The 22,739-nt window shown below is 41.7% G+C and overlaps 1 protein-coding gene across 2 annotated transcripts in view; it reads left to right on the plus strand.

Annotated features, from left to right (window-relative positions):
- syt12 (synaptotagmin XII) overlaps positions 1 to 22,565 on the plus strand; it is a 42,998-nt gene extending 20,433 nt beyond the window's left edge. The window contains exons 4-8 of one of the 2 annotated variants that reach the window (XM_024379117.2): positions 9,582 to 9,992; positions 18,170 to 18,385; positions 19,776 to 19,896; positions 20,292 to 20,425; positions 20,754 to 22,564. In XM_024379117.2, the coding sequence (XP_024234885.1) occupies positions 9,582 to 9,992; positions 18,170 to 18,385; positions 19,776 to 19,896; positions 20,292 to 20,425; positions 20,754 to 20,927 (1,056 nt within the window). In that variant the 3' untranslated portion in view covers positions 20,928 to 22,564. Of the gene's footprint in view, positions 1 to 9,581; positions 9,993 to 18,169; positions 18,386 to 19,775; positions 19,897 to 20,291; positions 20,426 to 20,753 lie in introns of both variants that reach the window. The other variant, XM_024379118.2, reaches the window with a different exon arrangement.
- The last annotated feature ends 174 nt before the right edge of the window (positions 22,566 to 22,739 follow it).

Raw genomic sequence — 22,739 nt, forward strand, 5'->3', positions numbered from 1 at the left:
CGAATATCCACTTCGTTAAATCAGCTTTTTTGAATAGGTACCAATGACAGCGTCCTTTTTCAATCCCTCAAGCAAGTTTTCAGACCCTTCAAGGAACATTTATTTTTGAGAGAGAATCTAGCACCAAATTCAGCTACTTTTCAGGCTGCATTTGGAGAGTTTTGTCACCGGGAGTTTCTATGCTTTTGATAGCATTTAGTGACATTTCTATGGAGTGAGATTTTTTTCTGTATTCAACATAACTCACAAATGAAACTATGGTCTGTGAATATATAGAAATATTCTGTAAATTAAACCATTACTGTAAATCTGTAAAAATATTTCACAAATTAAACCATAATCCGTGAATATGTAAAAATATTTCATATATATTCCAAAACTGCTTGTGGATATTCATTCTGTGTTTACAGAATTTTTTATGATTTTTTTCCACTTTTGGATGTATTACAATCCACAAATGTGACTTGTTCAGGAAACATATGTTGCATGTCACTACTTCACAGGAGAGGCATTTGAACGTATAACACTTTTAGGGGTGCATAAATGCCTTCTGGAACATGTAAACTTTCATGTGCCTTAATTACAAATGTGTATGCCATCTGTAAATACTAATACAATTGTTAAATTATGAGGTACCTTCCCGCTATCCATGATTGGCTGAGATAATGGATGGGCTGGACATGCCGAGAGATGAGTTCAGATTGGTTTGCCATGTAGCATACTTCTGTCTATAACATGAGCTGCTCAGTATGTGTAGACAAAACTTTCTACTGTGGATTTTTTCGAAAGATATCATGAAGAACTGCAAAATAACTGTTGCTACTGCTCTTCACCTACTGGAGGAAAATAGTGCCATGCTGACTCTCTCTTGACTCGAGAGGGAGACAGGACAAAATGGTAAAAAAAAGTTTCCATTGAACCAGTCATTGTAGAGTCTTTTGATGACAGTGATTGGGAAGAAACCGCAATCAACAGTGTTGTTGTCACTGAAGAAATTTACTGAGTTTTGAAATCTGTGGAATGCCCGGTTGAAGCAAAATATGATCGCTAAGGAGATGGAGAAAATTCTGGCGTTTGATTGCAAATATGCAGAGGGAGTTGAAAAGAACTGAATGCTGTTGTATAAAACATCTGTCACCAGATTAATCAAAATCAAATCAAATCAAATGTATTTATATAGCCCTTCGTACATCAGCTGATATCTCAAAGTGCTGTACAGAAACCCAGCCTAAAACCCCAAACAGCAAGCAATGCAGGTGTAGAAGCATGGTGGCTAGGAAAAACTCCCTAGAAAGGCCAAAACCTAGGAAGAAACCTAGACAGGAACCAGGCTATGTGGGGTGGCCAGTCCTCTTCTGGCTGTGCCGGGTGGAGATTATAACAGAACATGGCCAAGATGTTCAAATGTTCTTAAATGACCAGCATGGTCAAATAATAATAATCACAGGCAGAACAGTTGAAACTGGAGCAGCAGCACGGCCAGGTGGACTGGGGACAGCAAGGAGTCATGTCAGGTAGTCCTGAGGCATGGTCCTAGGGCTCAGGTCCTCCGAGAGAGAGAGAGAGAGAGAAAGAAAGAGAGAATTAGAGAGAACATACTTAAATTCACACAGGACACCGGATAGGACAGGAAAAGTACTCCAGATATAACAAACTGACCCTAGCCCCCCGACACATAAACTACTGCAGCATAAATACTGGAGGCTGAGACAGGAGGGGTCATCCGAGGACACAGTGAAGATTACATCTTCAAACTAAGGGCAACCATGGTATCTGTGAAAGAGAGGGAGAAGAGTTCATCCATGTATACAGGTAAGAGTCTAGCTAGCTATATTTTCAGATATTATGAGTTTATAATTTTGTCAGTCGTTTTCATTGCAAGTTAAAGCGTACTGTCAGAGGGGACTCACCAGCTAATGTTACTTTTATGATCTGTGTAATAATATTATTTGTACGTCAGAAAGCCATATTTATTGCTAGTTATAGCCTAATGTTAGCTAGCTAGCTAACATGGACCCTAGTTGGTTAGCTTTATCTATCTGCAGATTCATGCATCGTGGTTAGCTATGACAATCAGTTTGTTTTGCTAGTAGTATGGGTTGGGATTATTGCCGCTTTAAAAAAAATGGGAACTTGGAAGTGGGAAATCTCCAACTTCAGTGCAGTCAAGACAACTGGGAACTCCGACTGGGAGAAATAGTTTTGAATGGTCATCCAACTCGGAATTCCAACTCGGGAACTCGGGTTCCTTTCTAGAGCCTAGCCTTTATTACATTTTTTACCCCCTTTTTCTCCCAATTTCAAATACTTGTCTCATCGCTTCAACTCCCTAATGAGCTCGGGAGAGACGAAGGTCGAGTCATGCGTCTTCCGAAACATGACCCGCCAAACAGAAGTCAACCTGCAAGTACCCGGCCCACCACAGGGAGTCGCTAGAGCACGATGAGCCAAGTAAAGCCCCCATGGCAAAACCATCCCCTAACCCGGACGACGCTGGGCCAATTGTGCACTGCCCTACGGGACTCCTGGTCACTGCCGGTTGTTACACAGCCTGGTATCGAACACTGCGATGCAGTGCCTTAGACCGCTGCGCCACTCGGGAGGCCCCGGAGCCTCGACTTCCTGACCTGAAGATCACTGACCTCATGATTTGACCTCATATTTTTCAGAGTTCCCAGATGTCTTGTAAGCACCGTTAGGTTCATTGTCTAGCTGCATGTCTAAACATGCTCTCTCTTATTGAAGTGATCCATGAAAATAATTTATCATCCAAGCAAGTAGCACATGCAATATCCCAGTGTGCATCTGGCTCCACCAGACCCCCGCCCAGAGCCGGCCACAGTGTAACGTGTGTCCCTCTGTCTCCATGGTGATCAACCCCATTCACGTGCAATTGGCATGCAGACTTAAGGAATGTCCACCAGAGCTGTTGCCAGACAATTGAGTGTTAATTTCTCTACCATAAGCCATCTCCAAACTCGGCCTCACAACCACAAGCCATGTGTAACCACGCCAGCCCAAGACCTCCACATCCAGCTTCTTCACCTGCGGGATCATCTTACACCAGCCACACAGACAGCTGATGAAACTGTAGGCTTGGACAACTGAAGAATTTCTGTACACTGTCAGAAACCGTCTCAGGGAAGCTCATCTGCGTGTTCGTCGTCCTCATCAGGGTCTTGACCTGACTGTAGTTCGGCGTCGTAACCAACTTCAGTGGGCAAATGCTCAACTTCGACTGCCACTGGCACACTGGAGAAGTGTGCTCTTAACAGATTAATCCCAGTTTCAATTGTACGGGGCAGATGGCAGACCACGTGTATGGTGTTGTGTGGGAGAGCGGTTTGATGATGTCAACGTTGTGAACAGAGTGCCCCATGGTGGCTTTGGGGTTATGGTATGAGCAAATATAAGCTATGGACAACGAACACAACTGCATTTTATCGATGGCAATTTGAATGCACAGAGATACCGTGACGCCCATTGTCGTGCCATTCATCCGCCAGCATCACCTCATGTTACAGCATAGACATAGCTGTAGGTAAATGCTATCTATCTATCTTCCTAGGCTCATTTGTACGGTCTGGTCACTGTGCAAAGGTTGAGGATTATGCCATATTTCCTTCTATTAGGCTAGATATTGTTGTAAATGTCATCTCTGTGTCTGTGCACATGTATGCATGTTCAACTAGTCTACCCTAATGTTGATGTTATGCTGGCACAGTTCAACTGTCGTTCCAACTGTACAATAATAGCATATAATTTTTTGTTTTTTGTCTTACAGACAATACTGTGTAGTGCCCGGGCTTCTTCCTGGAGTGGAATCTAGATACAGAAACAGAATTCCTTTGCCTGCGTGTGTCATTGTAGCAGAACTGAATCCTGTGATCTGTATCCCTTTCAAAGGATTAGACATTAGTCTGGATTTCAAGCAGATGACTCATGGGGAGTTGAATGAAAGTTTGAAAATGACAACACTTCTCCCACACCTTTACAAGTATTCCCTGAACTTACTGTATGTTTCTTTGGGATGGTAATTTCATCATGACCACCCCTCCCATCATCTGCTGTGATCACCAGTTCTCTTAGCTACAGATTGTTACACCAGATAATGTGATTTAGCCAAAGATTTCTGGTATCCATTGCTGGGAGTTACAGGATAGGTACTGTTTGGTGTAGAATTGAGACTGTTCAACCAACCTTAGCGATGTCGTCTTCCTCCTCTATTCTGGGAAACAGGAGTCTCATAAAATGTATGTTTCCAGTTGCAGGGGGTCAGTTTGAATTTTGAAAATGCTACGTAATTAAAATAGTTTTTTAGCGTCATAAAGTCATCCGACAATATGTGCGCCGTCATCGTGTCTATTTCAAGTCTTCTCACTCATTGATCGAGACAGGTCCCTGTCATCATGACATGCAGGACTTTGGGGTGGACACCCACCTGTCTCCATCAATGAGAGAAGACTTGAAATAGACAAGATTTCGGCGAAAATCTTTGGGTAAAGCACGTTAACTGGTGTAACATGCTGACTACACCGATTTTGTCCATCCACACCAGACGCGATCAGGACACGCAGGTTGAAATATCAAAACGAACACTTTAACCAACTATATTAATTTGTGGACAGGTCAAAACACATGAAACATTCATGGACTGAAGGGATAAAAATTGCTGGTATTGCGTCACTTTTAAGCTGTCGTCTAAATGTATTCCCCATCAGTTCAGCCTGAAAATCCTTCTGACAATTTTTGCTCACCTCATCATTCTTGATAGCCGCAAGCCACTGGCAGAATTGGGGTGAATCTCTGGTAGGTAGATTTGTGAAAGATAACACATCTCTGCGCATGTTTGTAATTGGCTTAGCCAGCAACAGAACACCATATGGGCATGATGTCAAACAGTAAAAAAAAATTTGCCTAGAGAAGTTCTGAGATTACTGTGTGTTGGTCGTTCGAAGTAAACAACGACATTATTCAGTTTGTGGGCACGCCCCCTCTACCTAGCAGACGGTATCAGCATACGCTATGAATGCCAGACTTTGTGGCGCATTATGAGCAGACCAATACACAGTGAGTCAACTTCCAGATTCTTCCAGTGAAATTAAAATGTTCTAGTTTTTGGTTTGAAGAACTATGATGTTTATGATAAAGTAATATAGTCATGACTCTATGCCGTGGCAAAGCCATGGTGAAATTCCCTTTAAGTGTAAAACTAACAATGACTCAATAATCCATGCTTTCTGGGAATGCTATAAAGTACAAAAATTATGGGTGGAGCTAGAAAGTTAGCTGTCAGAAGTATTACAATGTAAATGTACTTTTAATCCATCTGTCTGCATATTTCAAGACATGGTATATGGGGGTATAGTGAGACACCCAATGGGCTGGACAATTCTCTTCTCATCTATCATCTTGAAAAAAAAAACATTCTGAAAAACGTGAATATCACTCAATCCGCCATCACAATGGACAAATCGAATGATTTGTTATTGAAATGTCAACGGGCGACCGAAAAAAACCAAATGTGTGCAATTTAACCTCTTGCAACGAGCAATCCCGGATCCGGGATCGTAATCATAGCCTCAAACGAATTAGCATAACACAGCGGACATAAATAGTAACTAGTAACTTTTCCTATTCATGAAAATCGCAAATGAAATTAAATAAATATATTCAAACACAAGCTTAGCCTTTTGCTAACAACACTGTCATCTCAGATTTTCAAAATATGCGTTACAGCCAACGCTAGACAAGCATTTGTGTAAGTTTATCATGGCATAATGCTATGCTAGGCTCTGCTGGCAGCAGGCAACATTTTCACGAAAATAAGATAAGCAACCAAATTAAATAATTTACCTTTGAAGAACTTTGGATACTTTCACTCAGGAGACTCCCAGTTAGATAGCAAATGTTCCTTTTTTTCCAAAAATATTATTTTTGTAGGCGAAATAGCTCTCGTCATGCTTGGCTGAGAAATCGACCGGAAAATGCTACCACTACAACGCCGAACTTTTTTCAAAATTAACTCCATAATATCGACAGAAACACGGCAAACGTTGTTTAGGATCCATCCTCAAGGTGTTTTTAACATATATATTTCATAATATATCCGTCGAGGCAATTGGTTTCTCATCAAAAGCGATTGGAAAAATGGCTACCTCAGTATTTTACGCAAGATTTTCTGCGGGAGACACCATGTGACCACTTGCTATATATGGTCCCTTACGGCTATTCTTCAATGGAAATGCGTAAAAATACGTCACAATGCTGTAGACACCTTGGGAATACGTGGAAAACGTAAGCTCATTTGTAGCTCATTCACAGCCATATAAGGAGTCATTGGCATGAGGCGGTTTCAAAAAAATGCGGCACTTCCTGTTTGGATTTTTATCTGGGTTTCGCCTGTAACATCAGTTCTGTGGCACTCACAGACAATATCTTTGCAGTTTTGGAAACGTGAGTGTTTTCTTTCCAAGGCTGTCAATTATATGCATAGTCGAGCATCTTTTCGTGACAAAATATCTTGTTTAAAACAGGAACGTTTTTCATCCAAAAATTTCAATAGCGCCCCCTAATGCATAACTGGCCGTGTGTCAAACCATAATGGAGGCACTAGGGATGGGTGTGTGAGCATGCGGCCTCGGCAGATGAGATGTAGTCATTGTTTGTGTGCGTCTGTAAAGTGTTGTACGTGTGTATATGTTTGCATCTGGTGTGGGAAATAAAATTAAAACATTTTTTTTTTTAAAGATGGGTACCCAGACTACCACAGCAAGGAAAATGTCACAGGTCCCTGCTGTGACAATGTCACAGTAATGGCAGAACGTCATCTAGCGAGAAATTAAGGAGCCAATAGCGATGGCAGCGGGGGAGAAAGATGGCAGAAGTCAATGCAAATTTGGTGAAGATGAATGTTCTGAATGGACAACAGTAGTATTGAAAATTCTAAGGAAAATGTTCGATAATTGGAGTATGTGTGTAAAGGATAATAAATCACTTCTTGTTGGGATACGTTTGTTGAGTAAGGATTCGACCAATTATGATTTTTCAACGCCGATACCGATTATTGGAGGACCAAAAAGTCGATACCGATTAATCAGCCTTTTTTGGGGGGGGGAATAATGACAATTGCAACAACACTGAATTAACACTTATTTTAACTTAATATAATACATCAGTAAAATCAATTTAGCCTCAAGTAGGTAATGAAACATGTTCAATTTGCTTTAAATAATGCAAAAACTAAGTGTTGGAGAAGAACGTAAAAGTGCAATATGTGCTATGTAAGAAAGCTAACGTTTCAGTTCCTTGCTCAGAACATGAGAACATATGAAAGCTGGTGGTTCCTTTTAACATGAGTCTTCAATATTCCCAGGTAAGAAGTTTTAGGTTGTAGTTATTATAGGACTATTTCCCTCTATACCATTTGTATTTCATTAACCTTTGACTATTGGATGTTCTTATAGGCACTTTAGTATTGCCAGTGTAACAGTATAGCTTCCGTCCCTCTCCTCGCTCCTCCCTGGGCTCGAACCAGCAACACAACGACAACAGCCACCACATCGAAGCAGCGTTACCCATGCAGAGCAAGGGAAACAACCACCCCAAGGCTCAGAGTGAGTGAAGTTTGAAACGCTATTAGCGCACGCTTGCTAGACAGCCATTTCACTTCGGTCACACCAGCCTAATCTCGGGAGTTGATAAATTTGAAGTCATAAACAGCGCAATGCTTGACCCACAACGAAGAGCTGCTGGCAAAACGCACGAAAGTGCTGTTTGAATGAATGTTTACACGCCTGCTTCTGCCTACCACCGCTCAGTCAGATACTTAGATACTTGTATGCTTGTATGCTCAGTCAGATTATATGCAACACAGGATACGCTAGATAATATCTAGTAATATCATCAACCATGTGTAGTTAACTAGTGATTATGATTGATTGTTTTTTTATAAGTGTAATGCTAGCTAGCAACTTACCTTGGCTTACTGCATTTGCGTAACACTCCTTGTGGAGTCCAACGAGAGAGAGGCAAGGTCCTTATTGCGTTGGACAAGTTAACTGTAAGGATGCAAGATTGGATCCCCCGAGCTGACAATGTGAAAATCTGTCTTTCTGCCCCTGAACGAGGCAGTTAACCCACCGTTCCTAGGCCGTCATTGAAAATAAGAATGTGTTCTTAACTGACTTGCCTAGTTAAATAAAGATTATATAAAGGTGTAAAAAAAATAATAATAATCGGTGCCCAAAAATACCGATTTCCAATTGTTATGAAAACTTGAAATCGGCCCTAATTAATCGGCCATTCCGATTCATCGGTCGACCTCTAGTAAGGATGCATATGTGGGAAAACCGTTTGAGGTGTCAAATGATGGTGTTTTGCTCTGGGAAAAGTGGACTGTGTCAGAGTGACCTGGAGTGGTCTTATTTTGATTAATTGTATTTCTGAAGAAAAGAGAAAGATTGCAGTCGGCCTCAAAAGAATCCAGACAACATAAGTTTTGTGTTTCTAACTTCGGCGTAGAGCACCCATCAAAGGAGTCATCTCAGGGGTGACGACAGATGTTCAGATTCAACACCTGAATAGAATTCCCGGAGTAGTGGTGCCTGGCGTCTGACCATCTGGGTGAATGGAGAAAAAGAAGAAAGTCTGTCAGTCCTGTTGTTTTTTGATAAAGAGCAAATACCAACGCATGTGAAGCTTGGTTATGTAAGATACGCTGTAAGAGCTTTCCTCCCAAAACCATTGCAGTGCAAGAATTGTAAAGTATTTAGCCATGTTTCAAGTGTGTGCAGACGCACAGAGTATATTGAAGAACTGTGGGTAGAAGGACGACAGTGTTGCAATTGTGGTGGGGCTCATGATCCCGAGTTCCTGGAGTGCCCTGTAAGGGTGAAGGAGATTGAAGTGACAAAAGTTAGAGCGGTAAATCGAATCTCCTATGGGGAGGCGATTAAAATAATTGCAAAAACAAGTGAAGCTAGTGAATATATGGTTGTGGATACACCACAGCCTGTAGTAAATGTTTGCTGCCAGACAAAAGATACCCTGTGTGTTAAAAATATGGATTTTGTTGCGTTTATTGCCACAGTTATAAACTGTATAGCACAAGTTTCAAGGAAGTCGAAGGAACTGGACATTATAATGGCTGCTTCAGACAAGGTTTTGGGACTCAGGGATTTTACACCTGAAGACTTGCAAGCACTGGAAGACCCACCCTCCCAGGTTCCCTTGAGCCTGTGTAGGGATCATCTGTTTTATTTATTTAACAGAAAAGTTGGAATCCTATTTCCATCCCGCAGAGTGGGTGGCAGGATGCTCATTAAATTGTGTGATCGCCAATATACTATAGAAGAAGAAGTAAAAAATAAACATTTCCATTTTACAAAAGGCCTTTAATTTGGAAATTCCTGTGGATAAATGTGTTACTAAGGTTATGAATAATACTGCAATAATACTGGTTTCATAACAACTTTATGTATACCCCCTTCATATAAAGTGTTACCTAATAAAATATGACTGAATTTCTTAGACATTGACGCAAGAGTTGATGTGTAATTTTGCGTTGTTTGTGTCCTCAGAGAGTGGTCGCCAACAACCACAGACGGGCCTCCGCCTCCACCAACCTGAGTCGTAAGCCCAGCCTGCAGCTGGTGGACACCCCGGATGGGCTGCGGGACCTGGGACACCTGGAGCTGATGAGCCGGGAGCTGACGGACCCTGCCGGTGGGGTCGTGCCCTTCAACCGCTCCATGTCCACCGACTCTCTCAGCTCTATTTCCTCCATCGGCAACAATTTTGGGCACGACTACACAGTGGGGCAGCTGGAGGTGACCCTGGAGTACGAGGCCCGACCAGGGCCTGGGCCGGGGGTGCTCCACATCGCCCTGCACCAGGGCAAGGACCTGCTGGAGAAGGAGGAAGGGGACTTCCCCGGCTGCTTTATCCGGGTCACCTTGGTTCCTGAAGAACTCAACGTGGGCATCACCAGGGTGAGTGTGTGCATGCGTGTGGTAATAGTCTTTTAGATTGATATTATTGTATTTTATTTTGTGATATCATATTTCACTGAAGATGCAACACTAATGATGTTCTGGGATCATTCTTGTAGAAAATGTTCTCAGAAACCAGACAGAAAGTTCTTTCTGTTTTGAATGGACAAAGCCTTCGATCATATCTAGTTAAGCTTTATTTATACAGCACATTTCATGCATGGAATGCAATGTGCTTTACAGGAAAAAACGAGTACATTTAAAAAATATATATATCTGAAATATTTACTTACACAACAAACATAAGATAAAAAGCACCCTAAGGAAAAGCAAAGCTAAAAATATGTGTTTAAGATCTCTTTTAAATATGTCCACAGTTTCAGCCCCCTCAGGTTCTCTGACAGGCTATTCCAGAGGCTGGGGGCATAATAACTAAAGGCTGCCTCTCCATGCCTCTTGGTCCCCCTCAGGTTCTCTGACAGGCTATTCCAGAGGCTGGGGGCATAATAACTAAAGGCTGTCTCTCCATGCCTCTTGGTCCCCCTCAGGTTCTCTGACAGGCTATTCCAGAGGCTGGGGGCATAATAACTAAAGCTGTCTCTCCATGCCTCTTGGTCCCCCTCAGGTTCTCTGACAGGTTATTCCAGAGGCTGGGGGCATAATAACTAAAGGCTGTCTCTCCATGCCTCTTGGTCCCCCACAGGTTCTCTGACAGGCTATTCCAGAGGCTGGGGACATAATAACTAAAGGCTGTCTCTCCATGCTTCTTGGTCCCCCTCGGTTCTCTGACAGGCTATTCCAGAGGCTGGGGGCATAATAACTAAAGGTTGTCTCTCCATGCCTCTTGGTCCCCCTCAGGTTCTCTGACAGGCTATTCCAGAGGCTGGGGACATAATAACTAAAGGCTGTCTCTCCATGCTTCTTGGTCCCCCTCGGGTTCTCTGACAGGCTATTCCAGAGGCTGGGGACATAATAACTAAAGGCTGTCTCTCCATGCTTCTTGGTCCCCCTCGGGTTCTCTGACAGGCTATTCCAGAGGCTGGGGGCATAATAACTAAAGGCTGTCTCTCCATGCTTCTTGGTCCTAGGCTTTGGGATAGTTAAAAGGTCAGTGCCAGAGGACCTGAGGAACCTACTGGGTACATAAATAAATAGCATGTCTGACATGTATTGGGGTGCACAATCGTGGATTGATTTAAAAACCAATAGAAGAATATTTAAATTAATTCTAAAACTCACAGGCAGCCAGCGCAGACAGACTTTAAAACCGGTGTAATGTGTGCTCTGTCTGGTCTTGGTCAGTACCTGTGCTGCAGCATTCGGTTTTGCGGTTGACCAATGGATTTTTTGGGTAGACCAGACAGGAGATCATTACAGTAGTCAAGCATGGATGAGTCTCTCTGTATCAGACTGAGAGAGAAACAGTCCGCACCCTGGCAATGTTCCTCAGGTGGTATTAAGCTATGTTGGTCACATTCCTATTGTGTGATTCAAAACTGAGTTTAGAATCTAAAATGAAACCTAGGTTTTTTTTAGCTGGTGTTTCATCTTTATTGCCTGTGAATTAAAATGTGCGGATAGATTCTCTCTGCTTTGGCTCCAACAATAAGTACCATCGGTCTTGTCTTGATTTAGCTGGAGGAAATTGTGAGCCATCCAAGTATTTAAATCACTAATACATTTACATTTGACATTTTAGTAATTTAGCAGATGCTATTATCCAGAGCGACTTACAGGAGCAATTAGGGTTAAGTGCCTTGCTCAAGGGCACATCAACAGATTTTTCCCCCCACCTAGTCAGCCCAGGGATTTGAACCAGTGACCTTTTGGTTATTGGCCCAAAGCTCATAACCACTAGGCTTATCCAATAGGCTATCTGCTGCCCACTAATACAGTCTAATAATGAATCTGTGGAGCTAAAATCCTCTGGTGACACAGAAATGTAAAGTTGTGTATTGTCTGTGTAGTAGTGAAAATCAATGCTGTGCTTTCTGATAATGCTGCCAAGGGTTAACATATAGCAACGGAACAGTACTAATCCCAAAATCAAACCTTATGGAATGCCACATGAGATATGTATTTTCTGAGTTATCTTCACCAAGGGTGATGACAAACTCTTGACCGGTTAAGTAGGTGCTAAACCAATGTAGAACTGGACCGGAGAGGCCAACCCACCTCTCCAGTCTGTCCAGAAGGACATTGTGTTCAACAGTGTCGAATGCAGCATTTAAATCCAGGAGTACAAGGACAGAGAGCTGTTTGGCATCTGTGTTGGCTCTAAGATCGTGTACCACTTTAACTAAGACTGTCTCTGTGCAGCTAAGAGTTGAAGAATTTCATTGACTTTTTTTCAGAAGGGGTTTCACCATAGCAGTTTTTTAACAATAGCTTGCACTTCAGACATGCAATTAAAAACTGTTTTGTAGAAGGTGGTGGGGATAGGATCAATAAGGCAGGTAGAAGGCTTAAGTTGTGATATCACTTTCCTGAGTATGTCTGTGTCAACCAGGGAGAATAAATCCACAGTGGCTTTGCATGACAGGCTAGGACACATATCATCAAACTTATCATCAGGTCTTATCATCAGCTTGACTGATACACAGCCTAATGTTGATTATATTATATCTGAAATATATCTCATCACATTTAGATGTGGAGGAAAGTTCACATTGGTTTGTGGGGTAGGATTTATTAGACCATTAATGATCGAGAAGAGCACTCAAATTATTCTGATTAATAGTGATCAAGTTAGAAAAATGAACCCGTCTGGCATTTTTAATTGCCTTGTTTTATAAGCCAAGTTGCTCTCTCAGATATCATAATGGACCTTCAACTTTGACCGTCTCCACTTCCGCTCTGCCTTTCTGTAATTTCTCTTTAATTGATTTGTTTCCTCACTCATCCGAGGGACTCTCCGTTTGGATGTGTCCTTTTTCAACTTTACTGGAGCTATGGCATCAATGGTTGCTCTTAATTTGCTATTAAAGTTATCAACTAAATCATCACAAGACGACATGTAGGTGGTGGAGTATTGTTTATACACTCAATAAATGATGTAGCAATGTCAAAGGTAAGATAGCGTTTCTTAATAATCTGTTCAGTACTACCCGGTGCTATGGGCATCAAGGTTGTAAAAAATCCCCAGTGGTGATCAGATAAAGCAACATCAACAATATAGGATATGTCAGTAGAAAGCCCCTTGGTAATAACCAGGTCTAGAGTATGGCTGTGGTTATGGGTGGGCCCAGTAGAAAGCACCTTGGTAATAACCAGGTCTAGAGTATGGCTGTGATTATGGGTGGGCCCAGTAGAAAGCCCCTTGGTAATAACCAGGTCCAGAGTATGGCTGTGGTTATGGGTGGGCCCAGTAGAAAGCCCCTTGGTAATAACCAGGTCCAGAGTATGGCTGTTGTTATGGGTGGACCCAGGAGAAAGCCCCTTGGTAATAACCAGGTCCAGAGTATGGCCGCAGTTATGGGTGGGCCCAGTAACATGTTGGATAAAGTCCATAGTGCTCAAAAGATTCATAAATTCAATGGCCTTGGAGTCAGTCTCTGTCAACATGAATATTAAAATCTCCCAACACAATGATTTTATCATAGTTCAAGGACAATAGATAATAGTTCAGATAAATCAGCAAAGAAAGTGGGGCAGTGGTTTGGTGGCCTATAGGGTTATGGCCAGCATTGGTGGCTGACATTTAAACAGTATAGCATAACAGATGCCCAATGTCGTCAAACAAAATGTCCTTACAGCTGTTAGCATTAGTAAAAATAGAGGTTGTCACCCCAACTTTTTTCCCTTTTCTGATATATGAAAAGCTGTAGTCCAGGGGGAGGCTTCAATAAGAGCAGCACTACACTCTCATTACAGCCATGTTTAAGTGAGAAACATGCAATCAACTTTGAGCTCAGTACAGAGGTCATTCACTGGAAAGGTTTTTACTTGTGATTGCTCTAACATTTAAAAGTGTCATATTCAATGTCTGTGGGCATCTGCCTCGAGGTAACCAATGGAATAACAACCAAATGACTAACGTTACAACCACATTTTCTGACCGTCTCCAATCTATCAGAATGGTAAGAGAACAGTTTGTATACTGTAAACTCACTAGAAGGTGGAGTTAAAGGAAAATAAATGAGGTTACTCACAATAACCATAGTGCCATTTCTACAGGAGTTGATATGCTTTCCAAGTCCTCTGTTGCTTATTCTGACAGGGAGAACTGGAGCACTACCAGACCCTGTCCGTCAGTCTCTAAAACAATAATCCTGGAACCCCTTCGGTTAGGATGAATACTGTCTCTTTTAAAAAGTGCTGGTTGCTCCCACAGTAAATCAAAGTTGTCCTCCCTCAGTTCCTCAGATCGCCTAAAACAAAGGCTGTTAAAACCTACATGAATGACAATGGTGTCAATTTCGGAGTAGTTGTCCAGAACCGTGGGCAGGAGGGAGTTGACGTCATGGACACGGGCTCCTGGGTGACAGTGGACCTTGGTCGGTCCACAGATTGGCCGCTGGCTGTTGGTATACACCCAGGATCCGTGCTGATTCCCGGGGCCGCGTCGCGGAATCCGTAGCAATACAAACTTTAGCTATGATTTAATGAAAACTATTTAATAAAAACAACAAACCGAGTGTAGACATTACACTGTTCTGTTGCCGGCTATGATGACGTCTGTTGCATGACGCCCTTGTGCGTATTTTTGATATCATTCATTCCTATGTGAAGCGTCAATAGCACATTGAAGCCAAATTAAGTCGGTTATGATGGCGTCTCATGGAGACATAACATGTGCAGTTTGAGCTACTCCAGGAAGTGATGTTGCAGGCTAGCTCAGTGCTGCTGCCATCATTGAGTAACTCAAGTTGAAGGCCAACCGGGGTACTGCAGGCTTCCATTAGCAACTAAATTATCCTTAACTTCTTCAGTGTGTGATTTTAAAATAATCGGTTCAAGGACATACATCAGGTGCATTAGAAGCAATTGTTGATACCATGATTGTCACCCAAGTTCGAAGTCAGAGTGAGAGAGCAATGAGTCCCTTGGGTTCGAGTTTTGAGCCTTCAGCTCGATGGGCTAATCCTATTCTTGTCTGATGGGAAAGTGCATTTGATTTTCAGCACCAAGTTTCCTGGGGCTTCTTACAGTAGGTTTGAGATGGAATAAAGGGTTAGTTTCTGTCACAAAGTAGGCTACATCCACAAACATGAGAATTGCAACCCCACTGCACCACAATGTACAGTAACCACCAAAGACTCCAGGCATGTCACCCTCTGTACTGCAAGGTAATCAGGATCAGAGAAAATCACTGTGTGAATGCATTCACACTTAATGCATTCACACTGGCCACAATGATAGCCACTAGTGCATCGAGGAATGTTGGAGACCGGGAGGAAATGCTGACATCAGCTGGATCCACTGCTCCCCTCGGCATAATCCACAGGGGAGCAAGCTGTTAAGCCTGGCTTCTCTCCCTAGCTCTCCGACGGTTCCTTTTTCCCTCAGTCACACTGTTTAGTGGTGGTAATCGCCATAATTATAAATGTTCAGACTGTCACATATTAAAGATGCAGGGAATGCTCCATGTAGGAAACATTATATTAACACATTACAGGCCAAGGAGAATGTGTTCATTGTTTTGGATGTAATTTACATCCAGCCATGCTTATGTACAGCTAAGTGGTGTTTCAGATTCTGAAGGTATTTGAAGTAGGGTTGTGATATGATTCTGGTGTTTGATATTAGGGCAGACTCCAAGGTTACTGTTACGGAATATTATGCAGGTTTTATAAATACACTATGGGCTTTCATGAAGAAATTCAACACAGTTTGTATGACCATTTACCAGGAAGACTATTATGTTAAGATGCAGGTTATGTTGTGTTATGATAGCAGCCCTGGCTAATTTGCATTTTGTTGTCGATTTCTGTAAGCAGGAATTTGTCCTGCTGTGTACAAAGATGGCATGTTTCTGAGTCTTCCTTTATCTAGGCATATACTGTATCATACAATGTATATATTGAATACCAAGTTCCCTTTGGTCTTTTGTGTGATGCACTTGAATATTACTTTGTTAGGAGCAGTTGATTTCTAGTTAACCTTATGTGAACCATTATAACTATTAGTAAAATCTTTATAATTTGTTAACGTATCTATCATCGCCAGTCATTTAAATCATGAACAACGGAGCACATGCATTTACTAAATTTAATCCCGCTACGTCCTCAGGGCTCTTTTGATGGCTCTGATTCTCGTCCAATATGGCAGGGTTTATAAACTCACTGATTACAAAGAGAAACCCAGCCATGAGCTGCCCAGTGAAGCGAGCCTATCAGATGAGCTAAATGCCTTCTATGCTTGCTTCAAGGCAAGCAACACTGAACCATGCATGAGAGCAACAGCAGTTCCGGACGACTGTGTGATCTCGCTCGCCGTAGCCGATGTGAGTAAGACCTTCAGGTTAAGCTAACCTGTCTAAATGACTATCGCCCATAGCACTCACATCTTTAGCCATGAAATACTTTGAAAGGCTGATCATGGCTCTCACATCAACACCATCATTCCAGAAACCCTGGACCCACTCCAATTTGCATACCGCCCCAACAGATCCACACATGACGCAATCTCTATCGGATTGCCTGGACAAGAGGAACAATTATATGAGAATTCTGTTCATTGACTACAGCTCTGCATTAAACACCATAATGCCTTCCAAGCTCATCACTAAGGCCAGGACTGTTACAGGAATTAAATTCCTTTGTTTTATTAAACTAATTTCAATTCAACACTCTGTCCACTCCTAAGACTCCCTACCTTTGTAAGACCCTTATTTGTATAAAATGGACAGAGACCAGTCTCAAAATCAATCAGCAGTGTTTATTCTCGAGAGTACTGAACATGATACAGTTTACCACAGGTTATAAACTGAAAATGACGTCATTAGTTTTCGTACTATCCCGTCTCATCTCCACTCCAGTACAATGGCTATATAGTTCTCAAGACTTCCCACATCGTCTCTCCCAAACTTAAATAATTTATGACCGAGTATTCCAGCCAGTCTGACGATAAATTCATTCATTTCTACCAAGGAACAGACAGTCATTGTTCTACTCCTTGATTATAATTACACACATTATATTCAGTACTAAGATAAAAAGAAAATTCATACATATACAGTAACATAATAGTACTCTGATTAGTCAGTCCTGATTGAAATGTATACATAATTAGTCATTATTGATAAAAAAATACCTTAACAAGGACCCTGGGACTAAACACCTCCTTCTGCAACTGTGTCCTGGACTTCCTGGTGGGTGGTGAGGGTAGGTAACAACACATCTGCCACGCTGACCCTCAGCACGGTGGCCCCTCTGGTGCGTGCTTAGTCCCCTTCTACACTCTGTTCACCCACAAATGCGTGGCCGTGCACGACTCCAACACCATCATTAAGTTTGCTGACGACATTACAGTGGTAGGCCTGATCACCGATAAGACAGCCTATAGTGAGGAGGTCAAGTGACCTGGCAGTGTGGTGCCAGGAACACAACCTCGCCCTCAACGTCAGCAAGTCAAAGGAGCTGATCGTGGACTACAGGAAACGGAGGGCCGAGCATGCCCCTATCCACATCGACGAGGCTTGAGGGGAGCAGGTCGGATGTTTCAAGTTCCTCGGTGTCCACATCACCGGGGCCAAGTTCCCTGCCATCCAGGACCTGAAAGATGCACCAAGTCTGGAACCAACAGGACCCTTAACAGCCCCAAACCATAAGACAAATAAATAGTTAACCAAATAGTTACCCAGACTATCTGCATAGACCCTTTTTGCTCTAACTCTTTTGAGTCATCACATACGCTGCTGTCTATTATCTATCCTTTTGCCAATTTACGTTACCCCTACCTATATGTACATACTGTATCTATCTCAATTACCTCGTACCCCTGCACATTGACTCGGTACTGGTACCCCGTATATATAGTCAAGTTATCGTTACTCATTTTGAATGTATTCCTCGTTAATATTTTTGTCTCTGCGTTGGTGAGAAGGGCCTGTAGTAAGTAAGTATTTCACTGTTAGTAATAATGTTTATAAACTAACCGGCAGACCTGTTTGTTGTGTTGTTTGACATAATCCAGATCTACAACTAGCTCACTAAAATGTTTGGATTGTGATGCAGGTCCAGAGGAATGCTTTCACAGTCGTGTTCGATGAGCGTTTCTCCATAGCCCTGGATCCATCTTGTCTGGAGGAGAACAGCCTGCGCTTCGCTGCATTCGGCATCGACGCGGAGGAGAGGAACATCAGCGCCGGCCTAGCAGAGCTCAAGCTGTCTGACCTGGACCTTTCTATCAGACCCTTCAATGCCTGGCTCTACCTGCAAGATGTTAACAAGGTAAAATCAGCACCTTTGCGTTGATTGTAGTATGGCCTTAAGGTGCTGACGGCCTGTGGCCTGCCGCCTACAGCACACATGTCTCAGCGTCTGCGTGGGTTGGAATCTGGCCCACTGCCGATTTGACCTTCTCCTCCTGTCTCTCCCATTATTTTTATCATCTGTCTACCCTTACAACAACAAAACACGTGTCCATTTTGCAGTTTCACATGTGAAATAGCAGTTTTCACATGTTGAGCTTAAATTTCACATGTGAAACCATATTTATACATGTATTACATTTAGAGTTATCATGTTAACACCACCTTTTCACCTGTGAGATGAAAACATGGTGTCACTGTATAGCCTAAAAACATGGTTTAAACTATAATTTTGACAGTCAGGCCTTGCATCCATAGTGTATGGATTTGAGTGGTTGCATTTCTCCAGCCCCATCCCTCAGCTGTTTACTGAAACTGTGGCGGGGAGTACACTTTGCTAATGTTTCAGTTAAGGATTGCCGCTTTAAACACCTTTAATAGAGTAAAAGTCTTATTATATGTTGCAATCCTCTAGTGAGTTACTTTTGTGCCATTAATATCAAGCAAGACTTCTGAAGTCAAGAACAAAATTATTAGTATTGCAAACAAAAATAATGATATTGAAAGAAAAACATAAACCGAAAAGTATTGATAGAAAAACAAAATATTGCAAGGAAATCATTTTGAAATGCGAGAGCAAATGAATTGTAAATGGATACAAAAAAAATAGTTTTCGGTTAAAAAAAAAGAAAAGGAGAAGATAATGCAATTAAATAAAACACCTCCCCTCTTTCCTGCAATTCTCTCAATCTTTGGTTATGTTACCCTAGTCTTTGATTTCGCTGAAAATGTTGGCAACTTCATTCCAGCAACATAGCACCCTGCATCCCACTGCTGGTTTGCCTCTGAAGCGAAGCAGGGTAGGTCCTACTCAGTCACTGGATGGAAGACCAGATGTAGCAGGAAGTGGTGAAAATAAACATGTGAAAAGTAAACATGAAAACAAAATGTCACGTGGGGAAAGGATTTTTCACGAAGGAAAAACACATGACAAAACCACGTCTGACTCGTGAACATTTCTAATGTGAATATATATTTTTTCGCATTTGAAAATGTTCACATGATTTGATCACACGTGTCCGAAAACCACGTTGGTTTTTTTGTCATGTGATTTTTGTTAAGGGTAATAAAGCATATCAAATGTTACTTTTTAAAGGTGCTGATGGCATGAAGCGGAACATGAGACATGGAGATAGGTGGCTTTCTGAGGATTAAATAATGTAAACAGTTTGATTTTTATAGAATCGTCAGTGACTGTCGTATCTGTGCAGTGTGCAACAATGGCCTCTTTCGGCTTGTGTTGTCTTTAGGCCGTGGATGCAGTTGGGGAGATTCTGCTGTCTCTCAGCTACTTGCCCACCGCTGAGCGCCTTACAGTGGTGGTGGCCAAAGCAAAGAACCTTGTGTGGACCAATGACAAAACCACAGCAGGTGACACTACTTCACAGCTTTAGCTATTATGTTTGTCTCTATATTGCATCATGTGTGAGCACCTATTCACATTAATACTATATATTACCCAGTCATTCAACAATTTATCTTTCTATTTGGCTTTTTGCAAAGTGATTTGCCCCAATTATCATTAGAATTTATGACTTGAATGTCTCAAAAAGTGGGTAGATTTTCTTTAAATGAAATATTTACCATCACTTTACCTCCATTAACATGCAAAGTTAAATATGAAGAACAATGATCACATGGTTTAAAACATCTCTTTTTTTGTTTTACTTTTCTCGCTGTCTACACACGCAGACTAATATTTCGGATGACACTTTTGGTATTTAAATTGTTTGTGAACAAAGCTGTCACAATCTCTCCGTTAACAGATCCCTTTGTCAAAGTGTACCTTCTGCAAGATGGCAAGAAAATCAGTAAGAAGAAGACCTCCATGAAAAGAGACGACACCAACCCCATCTTCAACGAAGCCATGATCTTCTCTGTGCCTGCTGTCGTCTTACAGGTGACACTGGGAAGGGATGGTACCTACCATGGTAGGGAATAGACAGCATAGAATAGAATAGACAAAGGATTGTTTAGTCAAATGAAATTTGACTTAATGGTGCTATTTTGGTTGAGCCGTTATTGTTAGACTGCATTACCACTGTGAACCTCATATGCTTCACTGTTGACCCACTCTGGAGTACTAAAGTGCACTAATCTTATAGTGAATCCAGTTCTAGTGTTCAACCGTTTATAGTGATCAAATTGTCCTGTACTGATTTGATTACTATAAGAGGATTGCCCTGTACTATGTTGGGACTGGTGCTGACACTGTGCTCCCTCTTCAGGAACTCTCCCTGAGGATCACAGTGGCGGAGGGCACCGATGACGGCAGAGGCGAGAACGTGGGTCACGTGATTATCGGACCCGAGGCGAGTGGCATGGGCATCACCCACTGGAACCAGATGTTGGCAACACTGAGGAAACCTGTGTCCATGTGGCACCCTCTGCGGAGGACCTAGTACCCCTCCATCTCCCTCTGTACCATACCTCCGGTCACCAGGGTTGGGCTCAATTCCATTTCAACTCACTCCATTCAGGGGATACATTGAAATTTCAGTTTAAGAATTGAAAAAGTGCCATTTATTTTCAAGGAGGATTTTCCACTTCCTAAATTGAACGAATTGGATTGGAGTTGATCCCGACCCTGCCGGTCACTCCTCTTTGCATGGTGCCTACTGTAGTACTATTTTACTGTCCTCCAGATAGGGAGAATAAAAAAGGAAGGGGTAAAATAGCTTCTTTTTTCAGGAAACTAGTCATTTGTCTTTTGAAACCAGTCTTACTCTGCACCTAGTGGTATGGGAGACTAATTGGCAGGTGGCGTGGTAAGCTTTATCAGATTTGCTTGTGATCATTTGTAAAATGTGAGAGTGACAAACTTTTCCTAGTATGGTTTTTGGTATGTATCATATCTTCTTGTGCTTTTTAAAATCCAGGTTCTCAAATCCAGGTGATATCAATTGTAATTTGTAGCAATTGTAACAGGGTGCCCAAATCTGACCTAACAGGTATATAGGTACTATAACTTGTTGCATTGTACGATTTGTATCATAATAAATGCAATACAAGTTGCAATGTCATTCTGATAAAACAGTGTTAGGAATGTAAATAATGTACAACTGCTTTGTTTTAGTTGTATTCATTCAAATATGAATATGTATTATTATGGTATTATGTTGATAATTAGTGTGCACTTTCATTGCATATTCATAAATCATCAAAAAGCCAATACTAGAGTTACACAAACACATTATCAGGTGAATATTAATTCAGTAGATCAATTTACTATTTACTATGTATTAAAAGGTATGTCACCCAATGCATTCCACAATGAAGCCATATCTCATGCTTATGTAGCCCTTATAGACCTGTAATAATTGTTTGTGGATGCATTTAGTGGTCAGTTTTACCCATTTGATCCTCTATCGGCTTTAAACTGCTAAACATAACCTTCTGGACTCTCTTTAGGAGTAAGAGCACCATATTATCTAGGTGAATGCATAAAATACTAAAATGGGCTTTATCGATGTTGACCTCGACAACCATTACTGTTGACTTGGATGTAACTGATTATTTCACTTGGTTGCATTGTGAGGGGGGTGCAATGAAGACCTTTATTTGCTATCTGTAACAATTTGGCAATAATGTTTGTACAACAGAATGTGAATTAACAAGTGACCTCCCCTTGCATTGTATAAACAGGTCAGATCGCCCTTATTACCTGGCAAATGTTATTTTTATTAATTCAGTGCAAAACTAACCATGCGTTTAAAGGCACAAAATACAGTATTGTCACTCAATAACCTCAACAAAAATTCTAACAAGACGCTTGTTAAATGCTGCATCTGGGCAACCATTCCTTACCACTCCTTTGCATTCCACAATCAACAATGTGATGCAATATTTCCTACTGTGCCAAATTCATTATTGAAGCAATATTTTCATTTAGCCTACAGTGAGCATTTGCATTTTGTGATCAATGCCATGCATGCACTTGTTTAGCACTAGTTATGGTTGTGCCACCAAATATGTGTATTGTGTAAACATTGTTTCAAATATAAGAGTTGCAACAAATGGCCTGGTTTGACATGTTTGTGCTATCTATGATTTTGTTATCTCCCTGCTTTATTTCCCTTTGTCGCTCCCTTTGTTGCCCTTTGGTTCGAAAGTAGCTAGGTTATTAGTCCAAACTAAAACGAGAATTTCTATTGGAAATATGTTGAGATGTCCCGTTTCGTTAGCCTCCGTTTAAGAAACGTTTCGCAACTGAA

Source organism: Oncorhynchus tshawytscha, linkage group LG19 (assembly GCF_018296145.1).
Source record: "Oncorhynchus tshawytscha isolate Ot180627B linkage group LG19, Otsh_v2.0, whole genome shotgun sequence".
NCBI classification, from domain to species: Eukaryota; Metazoa; Chordata; class Actinopteri; order Salmoniformes; family Salmonidae; genus Oncorhynchus; species Oncorhynchus tshawytscha.